Raw genomic sequence first — 23,044 nt, forward strand, 5'->3', positions numbered from 1 at the left:
TCCAACTATGGTCCTTAACTAAAGTAAAACCTTTTTTATCTTTCCAAGATTCAGAAAAGCTTATTCATGCTTTTATTACGTCCCGCCTTGACTACTGCCTCTCCCTCTATATGGGAGTCAGTCAGTCCTCCCTCTCACGGCTACAGTACGTCCAGAACACCGCTGCAAGATTTTTAACAGGTACACGCAAGCAAGAGCACATCACCCCTGTACTCGCCTCCGTTCACTGGCTCCCTGTAGATCTTAGAGTCCATTCCATAAAATTCTATTACTTGTTTTTAAGTCACTGCATGGTCTAGCCCCCCCGTATTTAACAGAACTTGTAACCCCCTACACCCCATCACGCCCACTTATGTCCTCTGAACAGTCGCTCCTTGTAGTGCCTCGAGCTCAACGAAAACTCAGAGGTGACCATGCCTTCTCAGTGGCTGGCCCCTGTCCGTGGAATCAACTGCTTCCCTCCATCAGACAAATCAACGCGTTAAATCCATTCAAATCAAAACTCACCTCTTTTCCCTGGCATTTAAAACAAGTTGAAACAGATCCCATATATTTAGCTTAGGTATGCTACATGTATATATGCATATGCATATATGTTTGTGTGTGTGTATTATGTGTATGTACATGTATATGTGTATATATATATATGTATGTGCATATGTATAGATCATTTTTTTATTTCTTGCTTTTATGCATTGTCTGTAAAGCACTTTGGTCAGATGAAGCTGTTTTTAAATGTGCTATACAAATAAACTTGATTTGATTTGATTTGATTTATGGGATGGAACAATGCCTTGTTTGTGTAGCTCTATGAAGCTTGCACAGTTTTTTTTTGGATGTTTCACCTCTTTTGCTATTTTGTAAAAAAAGGATGTACTGTTGTAGTTCAAAAAGGTTTTGGTTATGGCGCTGTGGCAGAATCTGTGTGTAAGTCTTTGGCCCCGATGAAATGTGTTATCTCCTGTTTTGATTAATTTTCTTTTTAAGTGAAATGGATCTATGAGGTTGCCTCATATTTAAAGCAGCCTCACCATGTTGAGTCTTACTAGGTAGATCATTTAAATTATAAAGAGGAAAATATAAAACTGCAACCATCAACCAGTGCTGTCATTCTGCCAGCTTCATTGGTGTAACAGAACAGAGCTTATTAACATAAAACACAGGGTTTCACTGGTTAGTTATCAGGATCTCAAATGATACTTGTCCATGTTACTGATGGAGGAGAGCCGCATATTTTTGATGGTTATTGTCAGACTTTGGCAGCATTAGTGCTCTTGAGTTTGTAGCGTGTGGAAGGACACAAAAGGAAATCTCTGCAGAGCTAACAGGCACATAAAAGCGTTTATGGTGATGGAATGTGTTGGGGGTATTAAATATGCATCTGCTGCCGCCTCATTAAGGCTCTGTGGCACGAACACACACTCTCGCAAAAGGTCTGTGATCAACAGCCATTTGCTAATATGGAGAGAATCAGGGTATCAATATTTAAAGAGGGGGGCAAGGCTGGATAGAGACACATTTACACCCTCGGGGGAGTAATGAAGGAGTGTTTGTGACAGGGATGAGGAGTGTGTGTGTGTGTGAGAAAGAGTTAGGGCTGCAGGAATGAACGAGATGGGTAGGAGACGAGAAGGGAGGGTCTAAAAGTATAAAAAAAACATGTATGATATTGTCCTCATACTTTCAGACCCTGATTTCACTTTGTTTTTATACATTTGCCAGGATGAGCTTGCTTTTTCTTGCTCTATTTTAAGCCATAGGATGTGGAATTTGTGATTAATGTCGTTGTGTTGCTTTAAAGCGTTTAATAAAAATGGCTGTGCTGTGTACGTGAGTTGAATAGGGTAATAAAATGTTTTCCTCCCCTCTCATGGCATCATCTATCCTCTCTACTTCAACCTGCTCCAGGTTTGACCTTTTCTCCTTTTTAATATATTATTATAACACTTGTTGTCTTTGCTTTCTTCAAAGAAGACAACAACAAAAGCAAAGGAAAATATGAGAAGAACATGTATGTCTTATGAATGAAGGAAAGAAGTCCATTTCAATTTATGTTATTCCTGATAATGCACAAAAAAGAATCCAAACAGTAGAAGGAACGTTGGTTACTGTTGTTGAAATCACGCCTAAACAGGGGTGTAGCGATACCTCGCAATACAATTAACAATCAGTACAAATGTGGCAATTCAAACTGATTTCAATTTTTTTTTATTTTTTTTTTAGTTCAACTTCAGTAGCTGAAGTTTAGAGGCAGAAACAATTCTGCAGAGATTCTACGGTTTGTAAGGTGTCTAGTTCCAGTTCCACCAGTGTAGATGCGAGGTGAGTTGAAAACAGACATTAAAAAAAACATTGTGCAAATACTGCAAGAGACCGATGAACTATTCAAAAGCACAACTAAGATGATGCTGCACAAAAAATGGTGCCAGGCTTTTAAAAGCTTTTTGTGCTTCCATGCCAGCAAAAATGGCTGCACCTCTGCTCATTTAAAGAGGTCATTTGTGATGTTTTCAAATCCATAATTCAAATAAAAGTTCCAAAAATCTGGATCGCTTTATTAGTAACTATACAAACCCAACATTAAAAGGTATAACTTACATTTAAATTTAATTTTGACTGTCAGAGAAATTAGAAAAAAGAATCATATTCATTCATAAATTTACTTAAATTCAAATTCTTTATAAAAAAAATCATACAATGGTGATAAAATTGTAACGTGAACATGGTATCAAGATGCTTACCGTGAACTGAGTGTATCGTTTCATCACTAAACACCACACACAACATCTACACCCTCTGTTCACATCTACATCGGTTGTAAGTGACCAGACGTTTTGAAGCCATTCCTTGTGATGGTTCTTTTATCTGGAAGTAAGAGGGAACATGAACGCTTAAGGCTAAATCACTGTCCTCTCTCTCTCTCTCTCTGCACTTCTCACATACCTTGTTCCACATCTTGTAAACATGATAGAATAAAAGGACCAGCTGAGATTTCTTTGCAACAGAGAGCTGCAGTTGAACTGGAATGCTGTCAGTACTCGAGGGTTTAATGAAGACAAAAAAAATGATGCTGATGCTGGCAGAAGCAGGCCGTCAGTATTGTTACTATATTCAATTTAGAAAGTAACGAGATACTAATATCATTAGAAATAAGTTTAAGCATCTGCCTGAGGTTCTCTTCTATGAGCAACAACATTAACAAGAAAAAACATTCTAGTTGAATCTTTTTTAAAATGCATTATGTAAGAGATATTTAATAAGAGCAACGTTGGTTCTTTTAAAAGTTGCTTAATAAGTAATGCTACTTTATGTCTTTAAAAAGTATAAAGTGAGAAAACATTAAGTCGTTTTTTTTAACATAGAAATGTGTATTTGAGTCAATGTTGCTTATTTAAGATAAGAGTGGGCTGTGCTTTTCAGAACGCCACGATGTAGGATTAAATGTCACCGACCTTTATTTTGAAGAATGCATCGTGTTGAAGACAACCCCCACCTCTTTTTTGTTTCCACCCAAGTCTTAGCAAACCCTTACAGAATACTTGCTTCTGGATATGTGGACTGCGTTTCAAGTGGGACTTAATCACATTTATGTAACGTCTTATTTTTGTAGTCATAGTTTTCAGAGTTTTAATGAGCAGCAAACAGAGTTGCAAGGAGTGTTTCAATAAAGTCAAAATTGATGACTTCACTGCATGCCTCATAAATCTGGTCACATGGGAGGACAATTGTTTCCTAATCACCAGTTTTGCTCCTAAACCTCTCAGGCTGTTTTGTCCATATGCTTTTGCAAACTGTTGTGGAAGTAAGCTCGTTGAATATCTGAAGAGGTTTCACCTTTTCTCTGAAAGGATTCTTCAGTTCTTCAAGATCTTCAACTCAGTCCAGTTGTCTTTGGAGCAAGCATCGATTTACCCTGACCTTTACCACTGAGAACCTAAAAGACGACCTTGCTTTTTTATACTTAGCCAAATAATAGAAGACCAAATAAACTAACTCTCCAAATTACTTAAAACAAACATAACAACACATCATGTCAACAAAGATGATCTTCGGTCATGTCAGGTTTCTTTTGTTTTCTCCATCCAGTTTCCTTGTGGCAGACACTTTAGGCAAGTTTCTAAAATGCAGACTGGCTCTCTAGCATAGCTTGTTAATTTCTGGCATCTACTTTTTGACTTTAACCTTAGTTTATGAACTCTCGCTGCTCTTCTTCTGATCATTATCTTAATGATGTTCAACTCCTGAACTTTGACAAAACTGAAAAATGGTATCTAAGCAATAACAGCAACTCTCCAGGTGTCCCTCTACCTTTGAGGACACCTCTGTCAAAATAATTGCAGCATATGAGCTACAGTTCAGCTGTGACTTCAAACTGTAAGGTAACTATGTCGACACATTTGTCACTCGGTTTCCTAAGTTAATTTGTTGTCTTGAGACTTTGAGGATTAGAGGGGAAGAATTGTTCAAGTTTGAAACATTTTGATCTGATTTTTCTACTTCCACAAAAATGGAGAAACAAACTGCTCATCACACACTTTTTGACTGTCTGCAATACGAACAAGTAAATAAGTGCATACTATGCACCAACTCAGTTTTTCCAACTGCAAATTGAATGATCTAGCTTCACAATAATTCCCAAAGAGAGAGACAGTAACTTAACTTGCAGTAAGTTTGACCTATGGTGGGAGGACTAGTGGGTCATATCTTTTTTGAATAGATTTATTCTACCACATTTTCCAAAACCTATTTTATGCACAAACCTTTTTTTCTGTTCACATTCTCTATTATTTCTCTGCTCACTCACCCTACAGACACAGCTAACTCTCCTCTCCATGTAGGTGTTTACTCTCATGACTGTCTTTGTTAGCAGTGGGTTTGATAAATTCACAAAAACTCAGGTTGGAATTTTTCCCGAGCAGTATTTGTTTGATAACGGAGTCAAGTGTGGAGAAAAAAACAGCACAAGTAGTTCTACATTTCTTAGAGAGGTTGCACAAGCATCAGCCTGTTTGCAGAATGAACAACAGCTAATCAGAGCATCTCCCTCTCTTCCTGTTTGGCTGCAGATCGTGGGTGATTGTCAGTAGTGCCTCATTGTGACCCCAGAAGGGGAGATGGTTGATTCATGGACTCATCAATCAACAGCAGATCACATCTTTCTCTTACATGGAAAAAACTAGAATTGGTTGCCAAATATATTGTTGTAGCAATCATTATAGTGGGTGACCCGTGCAAGTAAAGTCAATGTGTGTTAAAGGGGACATATTATGAAAAATCCACAGTGTTTTTGAACATTTATTCGGGTAACCTGAGTGACTACCAACCCACACAATGTGAAATAAACCCATCCAGTCCTTTGTTTCTGGTCTGCATAAGTCTTACAACACAGAGACAAATGCTCTGTTTCAAATATTCTCAACTTGTGACTTCATAAGTGGGATTCTGGTAAAAAAAAAAAAATCCCCTCCCCTCTGCTGGTATCTCCAACCATGGACTCCACCTCCAGCCTATAGCAAAACTCTAATTTTTATTCTCTCTACAGAGGAGTGATGTCTACTGGTAAAACTCAGGGGGGGGGCTCATTGCATTTAAAGAGACACACACACCAAAACGGAGCGTTCTGAGAGAGCTGGTTTATACAGGGTCACAAACCTCCTCTGGTGCTTGATTCATGTTATATTTTGATCAAAGCACAGCACAGATGTTTCATTTAGACCACAGGGGTCTGTTTGAAAAGATGGAGGAGGGGGAGAATATGTCCTCTTTAAAAACACTGACTGTTTAAATTAATGGAGGACTTGACAGCTCCCTGAAGTGAAGCCAACACAATTTGAACTCTCCCTGCTTACTGGCTGTAGTATAGGTCATAACCATAGACTGTAAATATTAATGGACGAAGCCAGAGTGACGTCAGCCATCTGTTACAGCAGGGGACTCCGGAGGGCAATCGGCAGCAGCCGCCATGCTGGAAATCCTGTCTCAGCCTAACTTTCAGTCAAACTAACGACAGGCTTAGAGACGAAGCGTAGGTGAGTTGTTAACCTCTTGACCAACTGTTAATAATGTCAGCTACACGCCTAACTATCGATAACACAAATCGTTTTCAAAACCAAAATGGAGCCATTTTTTTTTTTAAATTCAAAAAATTCTAGCATTTAATAGAGAGCATTTGAACTAGGGCTGAAAATATTGGGAAAAAAACTCACATTGCAATTTTAAAAATGACTATTTTTTACTTCTGCAGGGTGTGTATGCAAAACAACACAAAAACACGCACACACACACGGTGCTCTCGTCTCTCGAGACGACATCCCAAATAGAAACTGATGAATAATGTCAGCTCATGAATCTTTAATGGGTTTTAACCTCCTGCGACCCGCCATACCCAACAGCATGTCCATCATTACAAATTCATAATGTGCAGGCAAGTGTTTTGCTAAATCCAATCCTTTAATTTAAATTCTTGTCGAGCTAGAAGAGGTGTCAGGTACAATTACAGGGAAACACAGAAGCTAATGCCCATTCAGTTGGAGAGGTGAATATTTTTCTCGATGTGAGGGTCACTTCATCAAAGCTTAGGAACAAAAGGAAAAATAGAAAGTCCTTCATTTTCATCTCTGTATATGTTTGAGGTTCACTTCAAAGCTATTTAGGGCGAGGCCCTACAATAAGCTGTTTACACCAACATACAGAACCTGTTCACACAGTTACCTTTTTACACTTCCAACTAGGGGTGTAAAGGTACAAGTACTCGGACCGGACCGTTTCGGTACAGGGCCTTCGGTCCGGTCCGGACAGTTTCATATAACCGGTATGGAGTTCTTTTTTACGGACTTACTCTTAAGTTTCGTTTTCATTTTCAGCGATGATCCCGCTCCAACAGCGCTGCTGCGTGAAAGCGTCTGTGTGGAAGCATAACCTGCAGCATGATAGAATGAACACCTTCCCTCCCCAACAGACAGACTTTTGCTAATAATTCTGAATGGGCCAAAGCCATAACAAATGCCATTGAAGTTCTTATATCAACAGAGGGAAATATTAATAGTTCTGCGATTAAACTATACTGTCCCAGATGTGATTAGGTTTATTATGTGCTCAAAGGGCATTCAAAAAACGGTTGCCTTCATAAACTAAAAGGTGTCAGTGTAATTAAAAATAAATACTTTTACATATAGGCTATATTAATTACTTAATTTCATTCTAAAATATTTTATTTCATTCATATCTTTTATTTATTGGAGACTCTTTTGGTTGAAGGATGCAGCATAAGTTTATGTTTATGTCTAATTTAAAATGTTATTAAAAAGTAACCTGAGCAGGTGTACAAGTCTGAACTGTCGATGCTGCACTTAGCCCAACGTGTAAAAGGGAAATTCTAAATGTTCCTAATACAGAAAAAAAAAGCTGCAAAAAGTTGCATCAGGTCCCTTTACTGTACCGAAAATGTACCGAACCGAAGCTTCAAAACTTGGAACCGTACCGAACCGAAATTTTTGTGTACCGTTACACCCCTACTTCAACTGATAAGACACAACATTCGCATTCATTTGGAGTTTTCTTTTTTGTCCACTTTGAGAATGCAAACCAAATGTTTAACCCTTAAAGTCTTTCTATGTGATTTTTCACACTTAAATATAATATAAATCAAGTATATCCTCTGAAAATAACTCTGTGAGTCATGACTGTCTACAATGGGTGTAACACCCGAGTCCCACTGTCTGTGATGTTTTCAGAGTTTTCAGAGTCCTATCTTCAGTTTGTTTACGGGACGGCCGGCTGACTCCTCCCCTCACGTATAAAAGTTGTTTAATTGAGGGACTAGAGAAAAGAAGAATAACATACTGTACTCACTGCTTAACTGTGTTTCTAGATCACGCTCATTTCAGGTAAATTTACATGCAGTGTGAAGATACGAGCAGAATAAAGATCGCTAGCATTAGCATGCTAACACAACAATGCAGCACGAGTTGTTTTGGTTTCATGCTGGTGCTCAAGGGCGACAGAAAAGATGCGAGTGCTAACTTCCTCTACTTTCTCTTACTGACTGATCACTTTTTCTTTTTGGTCTTTTGGTGCTAAGCAGGAAGTTTTACAGCTTTTTCATTTACTGCAATAAGAAAAAGTGGGACCAGGCTAAACTCATAAGCAGGCATCATAAAGCTTTTCTACAGAAGTAATACCTTTCAAGCGACCTAGATGGACATACGGTTTATGAGATCTATTGTAAAAAAAAATATTGATTAGAGCAGCTTTAGCTAACAAAACCAACAGCTCATATTTTCATACATGCTCTGTTTGTGTTTTCCAGGCAGTGCAGGAGAGCTTGAGGTGCACTTCCATGTTAATCTGGTTGTGTTTGTATGTTAATAAGTATCAGGACAGGGAGTTTACAAGTACTAGAAAGAGAAAGTTAGTTTGAATGTGCAAGTGTCGGTTTGTGTGCATGTGTACATCCGTGTAAGTGCATAGTGTGTGTATGTGTGTGTGTATACCACAGGCCACATGGGACAACAAGGTCAGGCAGGGCTGCGTTTTAATTAACCAACACTTGGTCTCACCCCATCATCAGCCGAGCTGTTCTTTTCGCTGAGAGCTGCTACACGGTGGGCGTGAAATAATCTTCTATTGATTCACCTCAGTGTGTTTGTTTCTGATTCATGTCTCTGTTCTATACACACACACACACACGTTCAAATCAGTGTTTCACTCCATCTTATCACTGTTCATTTGTTCTTTCATTTCCATCGTGCCATATTTCTCTCTCCTTTGCTCTCTCTCTCGCTCTGTCTTTCTCTGTGCTGTGTGCTGCTCTGATGCACTCTCTTTCTTTTCAATATCCTCCTCTGATCTGCATGCTGGGAGCTCAGTGAAGCATCCGCAGCTTTTCACCACGGTGTCAGCTGTGGGGATGGTACCGCACTCACCCCATTATGTTCCTGGGCTATTTCATTAGGCAAGGGGGATGCTCCACAGAGGGGAAGAACCAGTTATTTCTCTGAAAGAGTGTGTGTGTGTGTGTGTGTGTGTGTGTGTGTGTGTGTGTGCGTGCGTGCGTGCGTGCGTGCGTGCGTGCGTGCGTGTGTGTGTGTGTGGTTCTAAAGGTAATTGGTGGACAGGGTACAGAGATCCTCAGTTTCTTCTCACTCTAGTCTTTAATCTCCTTTGTTTAGCCAATGATAGTCTCAGAGTCCCTCTGCACCTTTAAGAAAAAGCTAAAGACCCAGCTCTTTCATGAATACCTACTAACTTAATGATGATGGTCTCCATATTATTGATGATGATGATGGTAATGACGATGGTTTTTGTTTGATAACGACGACTTATAAGATGGTTTCTATACTGATTAGAGCTCTCAAGAACTGCCCTCAATGTTGTGCTTTGCCTCTGGTCACTTCCTGTCAGCACCTGTGTGTCCAATCAGACTCAAAGCTGATCGTTTGCTCTTACTGACATTGTTCCCTTTTTTCTAGATCCTTGCTTGTGTTGTACTTACTCTCTGATGTACGTCGCTTTGGATAAAAGCGTCTGCTAAGTGAATTGTAGAGTTGTAGAATTGTAATAATCTACCTCTTTTACACCCGGGCATTTTCAAACCTGACACACGTTTCATTGTGTATATGAAAGAGCAGGTTAGGTCAGTTAAGCTTTTCTATTCTTGGTACTGAAGTTGGGGTCAAATAGACACACCTCAGTGGCTTGACCATTTTGTCACAATGACCTTTTTAACTGACAGGAGATGAAACAAGATTGTTAAGATCACCGAGCATTTGTTTTAAACACAATGTATGAACTGTTTCAAAATGACTCGCTTTAAGGCTTTGTGATTATGTACAGTGCATCATTCTGAAATAGTTCAGTCCTGTATCTTTAAATCTCCTGTGAGGGATTTTTACCTGATTTTAAAAAAAAGATTAAAATTTAATGTGATGTCCCTCTAATTTTTTTCCCCTGTTTTGTAACGTTTTGACTTGTCTTGTGTTGATTAATGTTGTCAGATAATACATCCCAATATGTTTATTATGATCCATATAAAGTATTAAAATAGACACAAATCGACTTTGCTCTCAGGGATAACACCAGACTGGCCTTTAGGAAAATTATCTTTGCAAGCTCAACTGCGGCAAAGAAGACAATAATACATTCTTGGTTCTCTGTTGAATCTCCATTGATAAAGGAATGGTTTAACTATTTTAGAGACATCTCTCTTATTGAAAGATCATTAGCTGCAATTCATAAGGCACGGGCATCCACTTTACAGGCTTGGGATTTCCTTATTTCAACTCTTTCAGATCCACTTTTCTTGAACAAATATAACCGGTATTATAAAAAGTAAACTTATACTTTTTGTGAAATTGTTTACTTTTTATCTGTTTATTTGTTTTAGTTTTATTTATTGAGCTGTGTTTGTAGGTTTAATTTTGTGTGCATATTAGTGTATGGGTATATATATACTGTATATGTGTGTACATGCATATCATAATTTCATTCAGTAATTTTGTCTTTGTTTCAAATTTTATGTAGATTTTTCCTCATCAAGGCAACGGCGATCTGTAAATAGTTTGTATGTTTGATGATGCTGTCTTGGGTTTCTGTCATTGAAGCTCATGTTTATAAGGATCTTGTGTAAAATTGATCACAAAAAAATAGACACAAATCCAAAGTTCCCCATAGGAGCTCTATTGAAATCAGCAATACATGCACATAAAAGCCCCCCCCCCCCCCAAAAAAGTGAAGCTTCCAAATGAACAGCTGTGTGAATAGTTTCTTTAAAGAACAGTTGTACTGAACACAGACTTTGTCAGCTCTTTTCAAACCGTCTGATTCTTTCTCAAAGTGGGCTTAATGCCAGTCTAGAGGAAGTTCTCCACGCCTGCTTCTGTACACCTACACTGAGCATCAATACAGCTCAATCTACTTTATGAGCCAAGTCTGTGTAAGCAGGCTTTGCTGACAGATGTTTGCCAGCTAATGTGTGTTTGTCAGTGAAGATTATTACGGCTTACTCACTCGACAATTGCTCAGCTCCTCAGCAGACAGGATGATAGTGCCGCACTTCTTCCCTGGGATCCCTCTGTGGAGCAAAGAGACAAAGCAATAAGAGCTCCGCATCAAATACATTTGATTAGTCCTTCAGTCTGCCACAGTCAACATGTAGAACTTTATGTAATGCCAAGAAGGAATTCACATACCAGCAAATGAGCAGTTATACATAATCATGGTCTGAATCAACACAATGTTTAATGACTTTTATGTTGATGACTCTCAAATTTACGTTCAAGTCAAGACATTTAAATCAACTTTACAAGCTAACCACAAACACCTTGGGCAGCTCTGCTAGCTTCTTTATATTTTCTCTCTCCTGGGGGATGTTGGCTACTTTTCCTTGCATTTCATTGTAAGGATAAAGTCTAAAATCTTTCACAATATATACTTTTTGAACAAACCAATGTGTTCATAAAGATGTCTAATAACACATAAAACTAGTTTAATTCAAATCATCTAGGAAAATCTGTGACAGCTGCTGAAAGTTGCAACCTTATTAGTGATAAATGTTCTTTTGTAACTCTAGCCTTTAGTAGCTTGTAAGGGTTCAAACTAGTTTTTTTTTTTTCAGGATTCTGAATTATGTGTTTGTTTTTCACCAGAATCACTACTTGGTGAAAAAACCATCACGTCCAATTTTGCTGCTCATCTCTTCTTTTTTTTTTTTTTTTTAAGAAAATAAAAATTTGTTCCAAGATAGGCCAACTATATGACAATAGTCCATGATTGATAATGTACCTGCTCATTCAAGAAATGAGTTACCGTAGAAGGAAAGGCTTTTCAACTCTCCAAGGTCTCAAATGCCAACTGATGAATGTCAAACAACAATGCTGGGAAGCTCAAATGCAGGGCTCGACATTATAACTGGCCTGCTGGCCCGGATGAATGATTGATAGAGTCTGGGCCCGAGCGGGCCAGCTAAACGTAAAACACTTCCTGAAAAAAAATAGACTGTAACACGTTCTCATTTTCACAGCACTATCCTGTTATACCGGTGTTTTGTCAGTAATTTTTTTAAAAACGTTGCGCTAATAACTGCTACAGCATCAATGTATCAAGCGCTCGTGCGCGCGCGTGTCACAGTTGAAAGGCAGTCGACGGCTTCACTGCTGTCCCTCCCGCAAGCGCACTCGCTACACTCGAATTGTACACTCGCACACAGATCTTAGCGCAGGTTTTCTCTAATGAAAAATACATTTGGTAAAACGGTTTTAAAACCATCAGATCTCGACATAAGCCGAGATAAATTCAGCATTCAAAGAAAAAAAATCACCGGAAGAGTCGAGAGTGACAGCATGACGAAAACAGAAGGGAGAAAAGTTTGAGCCACAGTGACAGACAGCTGGAGGAGCTGGAACACGTTAAAGTTAAAGACTAGATCATGGTAAAGATAAAAGTTATTCACAAAGCATCTTAGCCCTTAAGAGAGCTCCTAAAGTAAAGATCTAATGATGAAGAGTTTCTCACAGAAGAAAGAAGGAGAGATTAACAGCTCTATCACAGCCTCATATTAATATCAGATTAAGTAGACTCTTACAGTTACCAGCATGGTGAATAAACATGAGCACATAAATATAAGAAAAATACACAATATTTGTATAATTAGAGCTCAATTAATTAAATAAAAGTTGTAATTGACTTTTGCATCAGAATGGTTCAAGAGTAAATTGGTGACTGTTATTTTTCTAATCAAAAGTAATGTTCCTGGGCCAGCTGAACAATGGTCGGGCCAGTGATCTTTGAAAACTAGTGACCCGGAGGGCCACTGGCAAATATAACTTAATGTCAACACCTGTCAAATGGCAGCATGACAATCAGTTCTGCTATGCAGATGTTTTCTCTTTAGCAGAGCACAGGGAATGAAGCCCTTATTGCTATATTAACTGCTCCAGCCATTTTTATTTCTTTTCACTTCCACTAGAGGAAGGGGCTGCCATACAAGGTGCCTAGTTTCCCAGAGGCAAGTACATTGAGTTTAGGCTTGCATGAAATATGCTATGCAAATAAAATTGGATTGGATTGGGATCCAATGTTACCCATTCACAAACAACGCATACATTTTGGGATTTGTCTCTTGCACAAAGTCACTCGGACTTGTGGAGATTTCCCCAACCCACTCTCTTTTTTTTAATTCACAGACAACCAAACTCTACCTCTGAGCCATAGCTGCCCATTTGATATTTTCCATTTCTCTTGCTTTCGATGCCCTCAAGATTCATTTCATGGTAATTTTCTGGTAAGTGGCACATGTGAGTTTGAGGTGAACATGAGCTGTTCATGTGTGTGTGTAACACACTTTTCTATATTTTCATATTCCTTACTGGAGCTCTTTAGATTTGTGTGTCACTCAGACCTTAAATTATATGACTGGTTTCTTCAGAGTTTCATGCCAAGGCTTTTTAATTATAAATAAAGAGACTGCAATTATCCAAGTCTCTCCCTCTGTGCTAGTTCTCTCTTAGCTAACTGAGTTTTTTTTTTCCAGTTTTGCTCCTGCTTATATAAGTGAACTCATATCCTTGTACTGTCAGAGACCTGAGATCATCCAGGTTGAGATGTTTTGGTGACAGGGTTTTCTCAGAATCCATTAGATGAAGGGGACCTGATTTTATTTTTTTAACACTGTGTTTGTCAGGGACTTTGAGTAGCTACTTTTAAAAAGTAACTATTTAACGTTAATGTTATTGTATTCTTAGTTTTCTCTTTTCTTATTTAAATTCGTACTTAAAAGAATATGCATTCTGAAAAACCTCGAGTTGAATTTCTCTTGTATCCAGTCAAAATCCACCCCACCTTTTTTTTAAGGAGAAGACCTACTGGACTGATTCCATTTAGGGCTAATTGACAAAAAAATCCTAATGTGTGACACCTTTCATTAATCTGAATGAATCACACCATTGTGTTCTGAGGCTTATAAATGTTTCACCTGTGGAGGTTTATCGGGATCATTCTGTAAGTGTGTTAATTGCCTCTTTCATCAGCTGTGTGTCAAAGTAAGAGGAATGTCCCTCATTAGTGTGAAGTGTTGTACAAAGGGTGACACTGTGGTCGGCTTCCTTTACCTGCCCACAGAAGAATGCCAATCAAGACTTTAAAGTCTGTTGATGTTTTTATTGTCTGTATAATTATTTCTTGACCAAATGCATAACTTTATAATATGTGTCCTATAAGCAGCCAATTTGGCTATTTATTATTAATTTCTATGGCAGTGTCTCAAACGATGGAGAATTTTCACATAATTACATAAAACAATTAAAAATAGACTAAACATATGTAATATTTTTGTTGTTGTGACATTACTTTTAATATTTCCAACAGTTATCAAAGTCAGATAAATCCTTCATTAAATAGTTGGCCGGTCAAGTTACATCAAAGACAGCTGCATAAGAAAACAGGAACGACTACAGAAAGCTGCCATACTGTTGCTGTACTGTATGTGCCTGCTCAATATTACGGATGTCTGGTGGGAGGGAGTTCCAGAGTCGGGGGGGCAGAGAGGCTGAAGGCTCTGACCCTTAAGCTACATAACTCAGGTTACTCAGAGGTTCCGAAAATGAACTCCTCTACTGTTATTCGTGTGGGTAAAATTGTGTGAAATAGAAGTTCTCTCATGTTAATCTTGAGTCCCACTGTAGAGATTGACTACGTTTACATGCACACCATTTTCCTATTAAGGTCCATATTCTGGTTAAGGCCATATTCCGAAAAAGGTGTTTACATGCTCCGCAGAGTGCTGAGCTACTGGAATATTCCCGTTTACATGTTAATCAGCATATTCCCAATAAACCGTAGTAGTAGTAGTAGTAGTAGTAGTAGTAGTAGTAGCGCCATGACGTCATCTAGGGGCATTCTTTTCGCATGCACTGTATTGGCATTTCCACCAAATAGTCCAAGATGCTTGCTTTTGCGCTATACTGTGTAATATTCTTATCACTTCTCCATCAAAGTGTGACTGGAACACTCGTTCTCATTCACCTCCTCAACCGTGGCCGACGAGAACGCGGGGAAATGGTAAACGGAGCTCTACGCGTTATGCCATGGATACCAATCAGAGCCCCGCAGAGACTATGGCTGAAAGTTCACAGCCAGGACTGGTGGGAGCGAGTAGTAGTAGTAGTAGTAGTAGTAGTAGTAGTAGTAGTAGTAAATTTGTCTCTACCTCGCCCCAAAAGTGTAAGGTCTTTTGCATGTTTCTCGCCATGTTGAACATGTGCAGAAGTAAACAAATCCTTGAAGTAGCATATTCAGGAGCATATTCCGACTAACGCATTTACATGACCCAATATTCGTGTTGATACAGGCATATGCCAGGGGTCTTATTCAGGTTTTTAATAATCAGAAAATGAGCTTAATCGGGTTATGACAATTGGATTAAGGTGTTTACATGACTCCTACGCAATCAGAATATTGTCATTATTCCGAATAATACAGTAATATGGTGTGCATGTAAACATAGTCAGTGGTAAACTGCATAAAATCAACATAGCACTTCTGGTTTGTGTCGTTGAGTTTTCTCTGAACAAACTTTATCAAATGTCTTGTTGGAGGCAGCCCTGTCTCCTAAAAGCTGCATGTTCATTAAGAACAACTTGTTTTCATAAGAGTATATAATATTGTGTATTTTCTTTTCTATTTAATTCTTTATTTCTAGAAAAATACATTATTTTTTCTTACAATTTCGGTATCTGTTTCTTTCAACAATATCTTCACAAGACTCGAGGATTTGACTGGACTTGGATTTTGCACCAAAAACCCTGAGTTCAAAAGACTGGATAAAGTGCTTTCCAGCTGTGCGTATAAGTGCTTCCTCCTCTTTGTACAAACATGTGTGTCAGTCTGAAGAGGTAGTCGCAGACCTTTGATCCACACAGTGAAAGGCTCCCGTTGATCTTCAGGTGAGGAAACCATCCTGTTCACATGGGTAAGTGATGCAAGAAACTGTGAGGGTGTTTTCATCACAAAACCTGACCCACTTGCAGACATGTGGCACCCCATCAGCCACTGGCTCGAAATACCACTTTCAAAAGACATATGACCCCGTATCTACATTCTTCTCCTCTCATTCAGTTACTGTAACTGAATCAATTTCTTCACGGGTCTTTCCGAGAAATAGCCTGTCATTTTAAGGCCGCTGAAAAGTGAAAAATAAAGAGTCAGAAGAGTATAGGGTAGCATAAGTGAACCCTTGCTGTTCAGGCTTTCAACCACAACGCCTGTGCATTTTTTGGTTGAAAAACACGACACAGTTTAGAAGTGGAAATTGTTGACACTCTGTTACTTAGACTTGATGCCTGTTAACATGCATCCTATGTGATCCAATTACAGGTTGAAAGCTTTAAGAATGCCTGTGCAAACCTGGCATGAAATATTCATCTCCACAATTGTCTCTATGACCATTTATAATTGTTTTCACTTCCCCGTTGTCTATTTAAAAAAGTAGTCTCTATCATCTTGTCTAGAATGTAAAAATCACAAACTGAGCTTTGATTTGGGCTTTCAGCAAATATAGTTATTATGGACATGCAACAGAGAGTTTGCAGGGAACTAGAGAAGCGTGGGCATGAGAGACCTTTCTATGAAGCCCAACGGTTGCTTTAAGGTTCTGTGGTGTGTCAGACAATATTCACACACAGGCTGTCTGTCAACATGACCCATCACACATTTGCACATAACCAAATGAATGTGGGCAAAATGTGTACCAGAGGACCTCTTTGTGTGACCTGAGTGATTTCAACTCAATATGTCCTTAAGGTGTCCTGATTGAGTTTACACCTATACTTAACTTAACAACTTGTGATCAGATAACAGCTGTCCACCACTAGCTGGCGCTGTGTTCTATAGCCTGGATGTAAACAAGCACAGTGGATGGATGGCGTTCAGCAGGAGAAGCGCAGTTTGGCAGTATTATAATGAAGTTGTATTTAGGCCGTGTCAGCTTAAACTGGCCAATAACCATCTGACCAGAGCAATGCTTAGCCAACACAGGCATGTTGACATTTACCTTCAAGAAGAACCGAAGGCTGGCAGTGCTGGCACAACTAACATTCAATAAAAACAAGAGGACATCCACACTGAACAATATTTTTCTCTCTGTATCCATTTTTTTTTAAATCTTGTAGTATTATTCATAACTTTGTTCCAGGATGACTCACAGAAAGCGGACAAATCAGACTTGACCCATCTTAGTTGCTGGGCATGCCAAATAATCCCACACATCTTGTTGCTTTAGCAAACACTGCTAAAAGGAGGTAAAAATAATCAAATAAAATCTAATTTTCACTTTGCTATTGATTTACAACAGTGGAAGAAAAAGAAAAGACTCAGACTTGATTTAGAATTGGTCTCAGTTACAGAATATAAACCTCCTGAGGGCTCCAGGTACACAGTGCCCCCTCATATTACTGCAAACCTGAAACAGTAATCTAATAAATGTGTTGGGCTGGCAGTAAGTCTTATTCTTTGAACTGCACCCTGGGCAAATTAGAATTCTCTTTTTTACTTAGGATGTCTGAAAAGAAAGATATTCTTTCTGTCTGTCTTAAAAGAGCCAAAGCTTTGGTGCATGCATAATACAACCTATCTATCAACACAATGCTTCAAAGACTCACAGGATGCACAGAGGTCTTTTGATCTGCCCATATTAACATTTACTGACAGACTGACGCATACTGACCAAGAGCAAAGATGAGCATCGAGAGACGGATATAAGTTATCAGACGTATAAAATATACAAGAGATATAGACACACACATAGAACCACACATCAACACACTCCATTTTGTTCACAGTAGTCACGAAACTCTTAAAAAACTAAACAAAGTCTTTGTTAATAAGGAACGACTGAATTCATTTGGCCAGGGGGGATATGAGAAGCACAAGAAGATAAGGACAAGAAAAAGAGATAAGACTGAAAATAATCGATCACTAAGCTAATTATGTTGTAGCTACTCAATTCTCCTTCCAGCTGTCTGTTTGAAACTGGTCACACTGAAACATTTCTTCATTTGTGTGATTCTGCTTTATCAGTATGTGACTACATAGCAACATCATTGTTTGTACAATTCTTTAATCAAGCTTTTTTGGGACCTTTTCTATTATTGGCACTATCAGTTTTAACAGTACAGTAATTGATATTGTTAGACATTAGGCAGTGGTATAAGAATTTGGGTTGCGCTCAAAACCTTGATTTGGAAATATGTCATCATGTACGCCTTGCCAATGCGTGCATCAATGCAGATTTTACAGTATTGATATTGCTGCAAATACTGTGTTAGTTTTCAAAGACACATCATCTCTGGTGCAGTTCACAATGAAGCCAATGGTTAGCAATAGAAGCCAAACTACAAGCGTCAGCAAAACAAAATAAGTATGGGTGAATTACTCTATCCACCGCCAGCGTAAGTGACAGCTAAGATATGGGAAAATCCGGGGTTTTTGCGAACACCAGGGAGTTGGGAGTTAGACTTGAGTCATGCAATATACAAGCTTTGCAAAAATACGGTAAAAAAACTGCTGCAACACGACCAACCTGCATCTACAGATCACCATCTTGATGAGCTAGGCTGGCTACACAGTGATAGTATGTGCCTTCCCAGACGACATTGAATGACACTTTTAAAGGCTTTATATTTGATTTTTCACACTTAAATATAATATAAATCAAGTATATCCTCTGAAAATAACTCTGTGAGTCATGACTGTCTACAATGGGTGTAACACCCGAGTCCCACTGTCTGTGATGTTTTCAGAGTTTTCAGAGTCCTATCTTCAGTTTGTTTACATCACCAGGACGGCCGGCTGACTCCTCCCCTCGTGTATAAAAGTTGTTTAATTGAGGGACTAGAGAAAAGAAGAATAACATACTGTACTCACTGCTTAACTGTGTTTCTAGATCACGCTCATTTCAGGTAAATTTACATGCAGTGTGAAGATACGAGCAGAATAAAGATCGCTAGCATTAGCATGCTAACACAACAATGCAGCGCAAGTTGTTTTGGTTTCACGCTGGTGCTCAAGGGCGACATCTACTGGATCAAAAAATCACATATAAAGCCTTTAAGTAATAATTTCCCTAACCTTCTTTTTTTGTAAAGACTTGTGCCTGTACATTACATGTAATGCTTAGACGTCAAGAGCATCACACAGTCACATGAAACTTTTATAGTACATGCCACAAGATTTCTGCGGAATGAGAAATGGTCTTGCATGTTCTGCAGACCAGAGCAACGTTTGACAGCCACACCAGGTCAAATATTGCAGCTTTGCTTTGAGACGTGATGGATGAAAGGGTGCTTGGTGATGAGGATCCGGGCCTTGGTGACAGATAATGTCTCCAATACGACCATCGTGACAGAGCTGAAAAAGTTAAGCGCCTGTAAAATGCTTTGTGCACAGTTTGAATTTGACAGACTCAGCAGTTATGAGGGAGATTAAAAAATGCTCAGACCGGAGACCTTGGGAAGAGATGCGTGAGCGACAAGCCCTTTCTGTGCATGGCCTCAGCACTAGATGCACACATTAAGGCACTTCCCCCTCTTGGAGGAAGATGAATAACAGGACACCTACGTTGCCATGGCAGCAGATGCAGAATGGATTTCTCAGGTGAGGTTAAATTAGAATTAATTAGAAAAGGTATTACATTTTAATAAGTCCATGTCTTTGACTGTGCAGTGTAACGTAATGATAGAAGTGGACAACAGTGACTCATCTCGATGATGAATATTATGTAGGCTTGGTTGAACAACAAGTAGAATTTGATGTTATAATTTCAGAGCAACCAGAACGATGTAGAAGAAGAGGCTAAAAGTGGTTCTTCTTCTTCCCCACCCTGCAACAGAATAAAGGGCGCCACCTGTGCTCTTGCTGTTTTATTTGGAGACATTTTCTCTTCCCAAAAAACAGGACTCACTTGTGTCCCTACATGATCAGGCAGTGGATGAAATCAAAAAATACAAAGGGGCACATTCATTGGCTATATTACTGGGGATCCAGTCAGTTGGTGGAGGGAGCACCAGGCTGATCCCCCCTTGCTGTCTGACTTATCTAGAAATCCTTTTTGTATCCAGGTACAAGTGTCTCTGCAGAGAGGGCGTTCTCCACTGCTGGAGAAATAGTGACAGCTCAGAGAAGAGCTCTGAAACTTGAGCATGATGATCAGCTGAGGTTTCTCCACAAAAATCTGAAAAAAAGTCTACAGTAAGTTAGTCTCAAGAAATTAACGTTATTTTTAACTTAATAGTTTATAACCGTACAAAAACTAGAAGTGGACTCAAAGTCAAGTGAAATCTGGTTTTTCTTTTTGCATGAAAAAACCTAAAAACAAAACAGACAACAGCATAAGTCAATTTAATTTTAGAAATGCAAGACTATTTTATTCACTGCATTTAAAACTCTAAGGTGAGAATTTTTTTATTTTGTGTCAAGACCTCTGTGGCCTTTTTGTTGTAAGTTGTTGCTTCTGCACACAGATGTAAATACAGGCTGACTGTGAAGTGTTAGGGTTGGATCTAACAGGGCTGATAGGTCAGATGCAAATTCTTGCAAATACAAGTGAAACCAGAACATTATTTTTGCGTCAAAAATAAAGTGAGAGAAAACAGATAACTATTTTAGGTTTAAACATTATAAAATATAGTATTTTCATTTTTTAATAGCTCTGAGATATAATACATCAACTTTACTTCTAGGATCTCTGAGGGCCTGAATGGACTTGTTTTAAGTTGAAGGAACCTTTAAAATAGACCTTTGTGGTTTGCTATTTTCAACATTAAAGAACAGCTGCTGTAGTGAATTCTGTTTAGGTCATGGTCATTTTCCAAAATACATGAAAATGTGTATCGAGATAGTGGTGGGCGATATAACGATCTTAGATCGTGAAGGATTTTAACTTGCTGACGATCTGCCAAAGCAGAGAGATCGTAGAACCGGGCTAATGTGTTTATTCTATCATGCTTAAAAGTAAAGTCCGCAAAAACAACTCCATCCCGGTTATATGCAACTGTTCTGATATTTTTCCAAACCAACACGGCGTGACCAACAGTTAACTTATCTGCATAGTTTGCACAGTTAAGTTTACATCTCGGATAGCGACACAAGAAACCGTTATACGAGCCGGAGAGATGTTCACAGTCAGAGACAGACAGAGAGGAGCTCAGACAGACAGTGAGGGGAGATATAACCCCGGTGTTTAAAATGTTGCTGTCGGTGTTTTCTGCTCTCTTGGTTTTTAAAAGTTACTATCAAGCTTCTCCACCCAAAGCTCACCTGTTGTGATAACTGAATTTATAGGGATTACACTAAACGACGTTACAAAGCAGCAGGCAGGTGAGAGTGAGTAACCATGGTGACTGTCTGTCTGTCAATCAACGATGTCCCGCCCCCTCTATGAATTAAACTCTTCTGTCAGTAAAACTTACTTTGATCATGTGTCACAGAATGAACACATTCTGTATTATGTTTGATTATATATAAACCAAACTAAAGTTAGTCCAATGATGTCATAAAAACAACAAGCTGTAGGAACTCTGCAGGGCTAAATAGAACAGAAACACAAGACCTTGAAGTCTACATGTTTTTAAATGAATGCATCACTGCGTGAAAATGTTCCTGATGAACATAAAAAGAGAACACATACCTAAATCATAATTTCAAAGTGGTGAGGAAAACCTTCAAATTGTGTATAAATGTTGATCAAATTGAGGGAAAGACATTTCTGTTGCTAAAGATGTTCTGGGTGAGACCTCCAGACCTCCTACAAAGATGTTTTTCAAATAGATTAAACTTGTCTGCACAGTTTTTGTGCATTTAAAAACATTATACAGGGAAATAAGTTTGGTTGAACTGGTCAGTAACTTACAAATTTGTCTAAAGATCAGTATGAAAAAAATCATGATAAAATCGTGATCGGGATTTTGCCAAAAAAAAATTGTGATATGATATTTTTCCCATATCGCCCACCTCTATATCGAGATATATATGGTATGGTGATATGTATTGTATAATGACAGCTAGCGGTCGAAGTTGTAGCAACTACTCATCTGGCTTGGGGTGAAAAATACTTTAGTTGTGCTCAAATTGCCACTTATATTGAGGTTAGAAAGGGGAGTAGATTTGTGGTGAAGTGGTTACACTCCTGTGTCACCAAGTCAGCAGCGTTTAGGAATGGAAAAAACATTATTGATATCGGTTTATTTCCATTAAAATACATCTTTAAGCCTTGTCTGTTATTTTTGAGTCATTGTAGTACACCAACAACAGCTAACAGAATAACTCAATTCATGGCTATTAAACCAAATACAACAAAAGAAAGAAAAATCCCTGTCACAGTTGACATTTTACTTTTGAGAGCCTAAATGTGGAATCAAGAATCGGAACTTGAACCTGAAACATAATCGATAAAATCAACATTTTACCCTAATAAGAAGACAGAAAAGTTCAAATACCTTTAACCGGATTTAGTTAAATTAGAAGAAAAAATTATTCACAGGGAACTTTTTATATTTAGTCGTATTTTGTGTTCTTTGTTAAAATCACAGTCAAGTTTCTTATTGATGTATGAATCACTGCACCTATTGCAGATCCTGCACTTTAAAGATTGTAAAAACAAGCACAAAAGACTTCAAGTAACTCGAGGCCCAAACCAAGGCCATTGTACACAATCAGACTTCTTGACAGTGACATTGTGCTGGAGGCCTTCCAGAAGAGCACTCTAGCAGAAGGATCCATTGCAAAGAATAGCTGCTCATTGATTCATTCTGTGCAACAGCTCGTCTGAAAGCCAGGAAAATCCACCAGTGATTAACGGAGAAAACGAGAGGTTTCTACTGATGGAGAAGGGCAAAAAGGTTGATTGCCTTTTGTTAAGGAAACTATGACACTACAGCCTGTGAGGTGTTTTGAATTCTGCAACTAACAAGAGTTATTCTAGTGGAAGAAACAAGGTGAAGCACTCAAGTGAGGGAAAGAGAGACGGAAAGAGCTGGTTACAAAGTCAGAGTAGATT

At 38.6% G+C, this 23,044-nt stretch overlaps 1 protein-coding gene across 2 annotated transcripts in view; it reads right to left on the reverse strand.

Annotated features, from left to right (window-relative positions):
- cpne5b (copine Vb) overlaps nt 1–23,044 on the reverse strand; it is a 138,826-nt gene that overhangs the window by 40,398 nt on the left and 75,384 nt on the right. For both annotated transcript variants that reach the window (XM_061042039.1, XM_061042038.1), the window contains exon 7: nt 11,008–11,071. In XM_061042039.1, the coding sequence (XP_060898022.1) occupies nt 11,008–11,071 (64 nt within the window). The remainder of the gene's footprint in view (nt 1–11,007; nt 11,072–23,044) is intronic.

This window comes from Labrus mixtus, chromosome 7 (genome assembly GCF_963584025.1).
Source record: "Labrus mixtus chromosome 7, fLabMix1.1, whole genome shotgun sequence".
Lineage (NCBI taxonomy): Eukaryota > Metazoa > Chordata > Actinopteri > Labriformes > Labridae > Labrus > Labrus mixtus.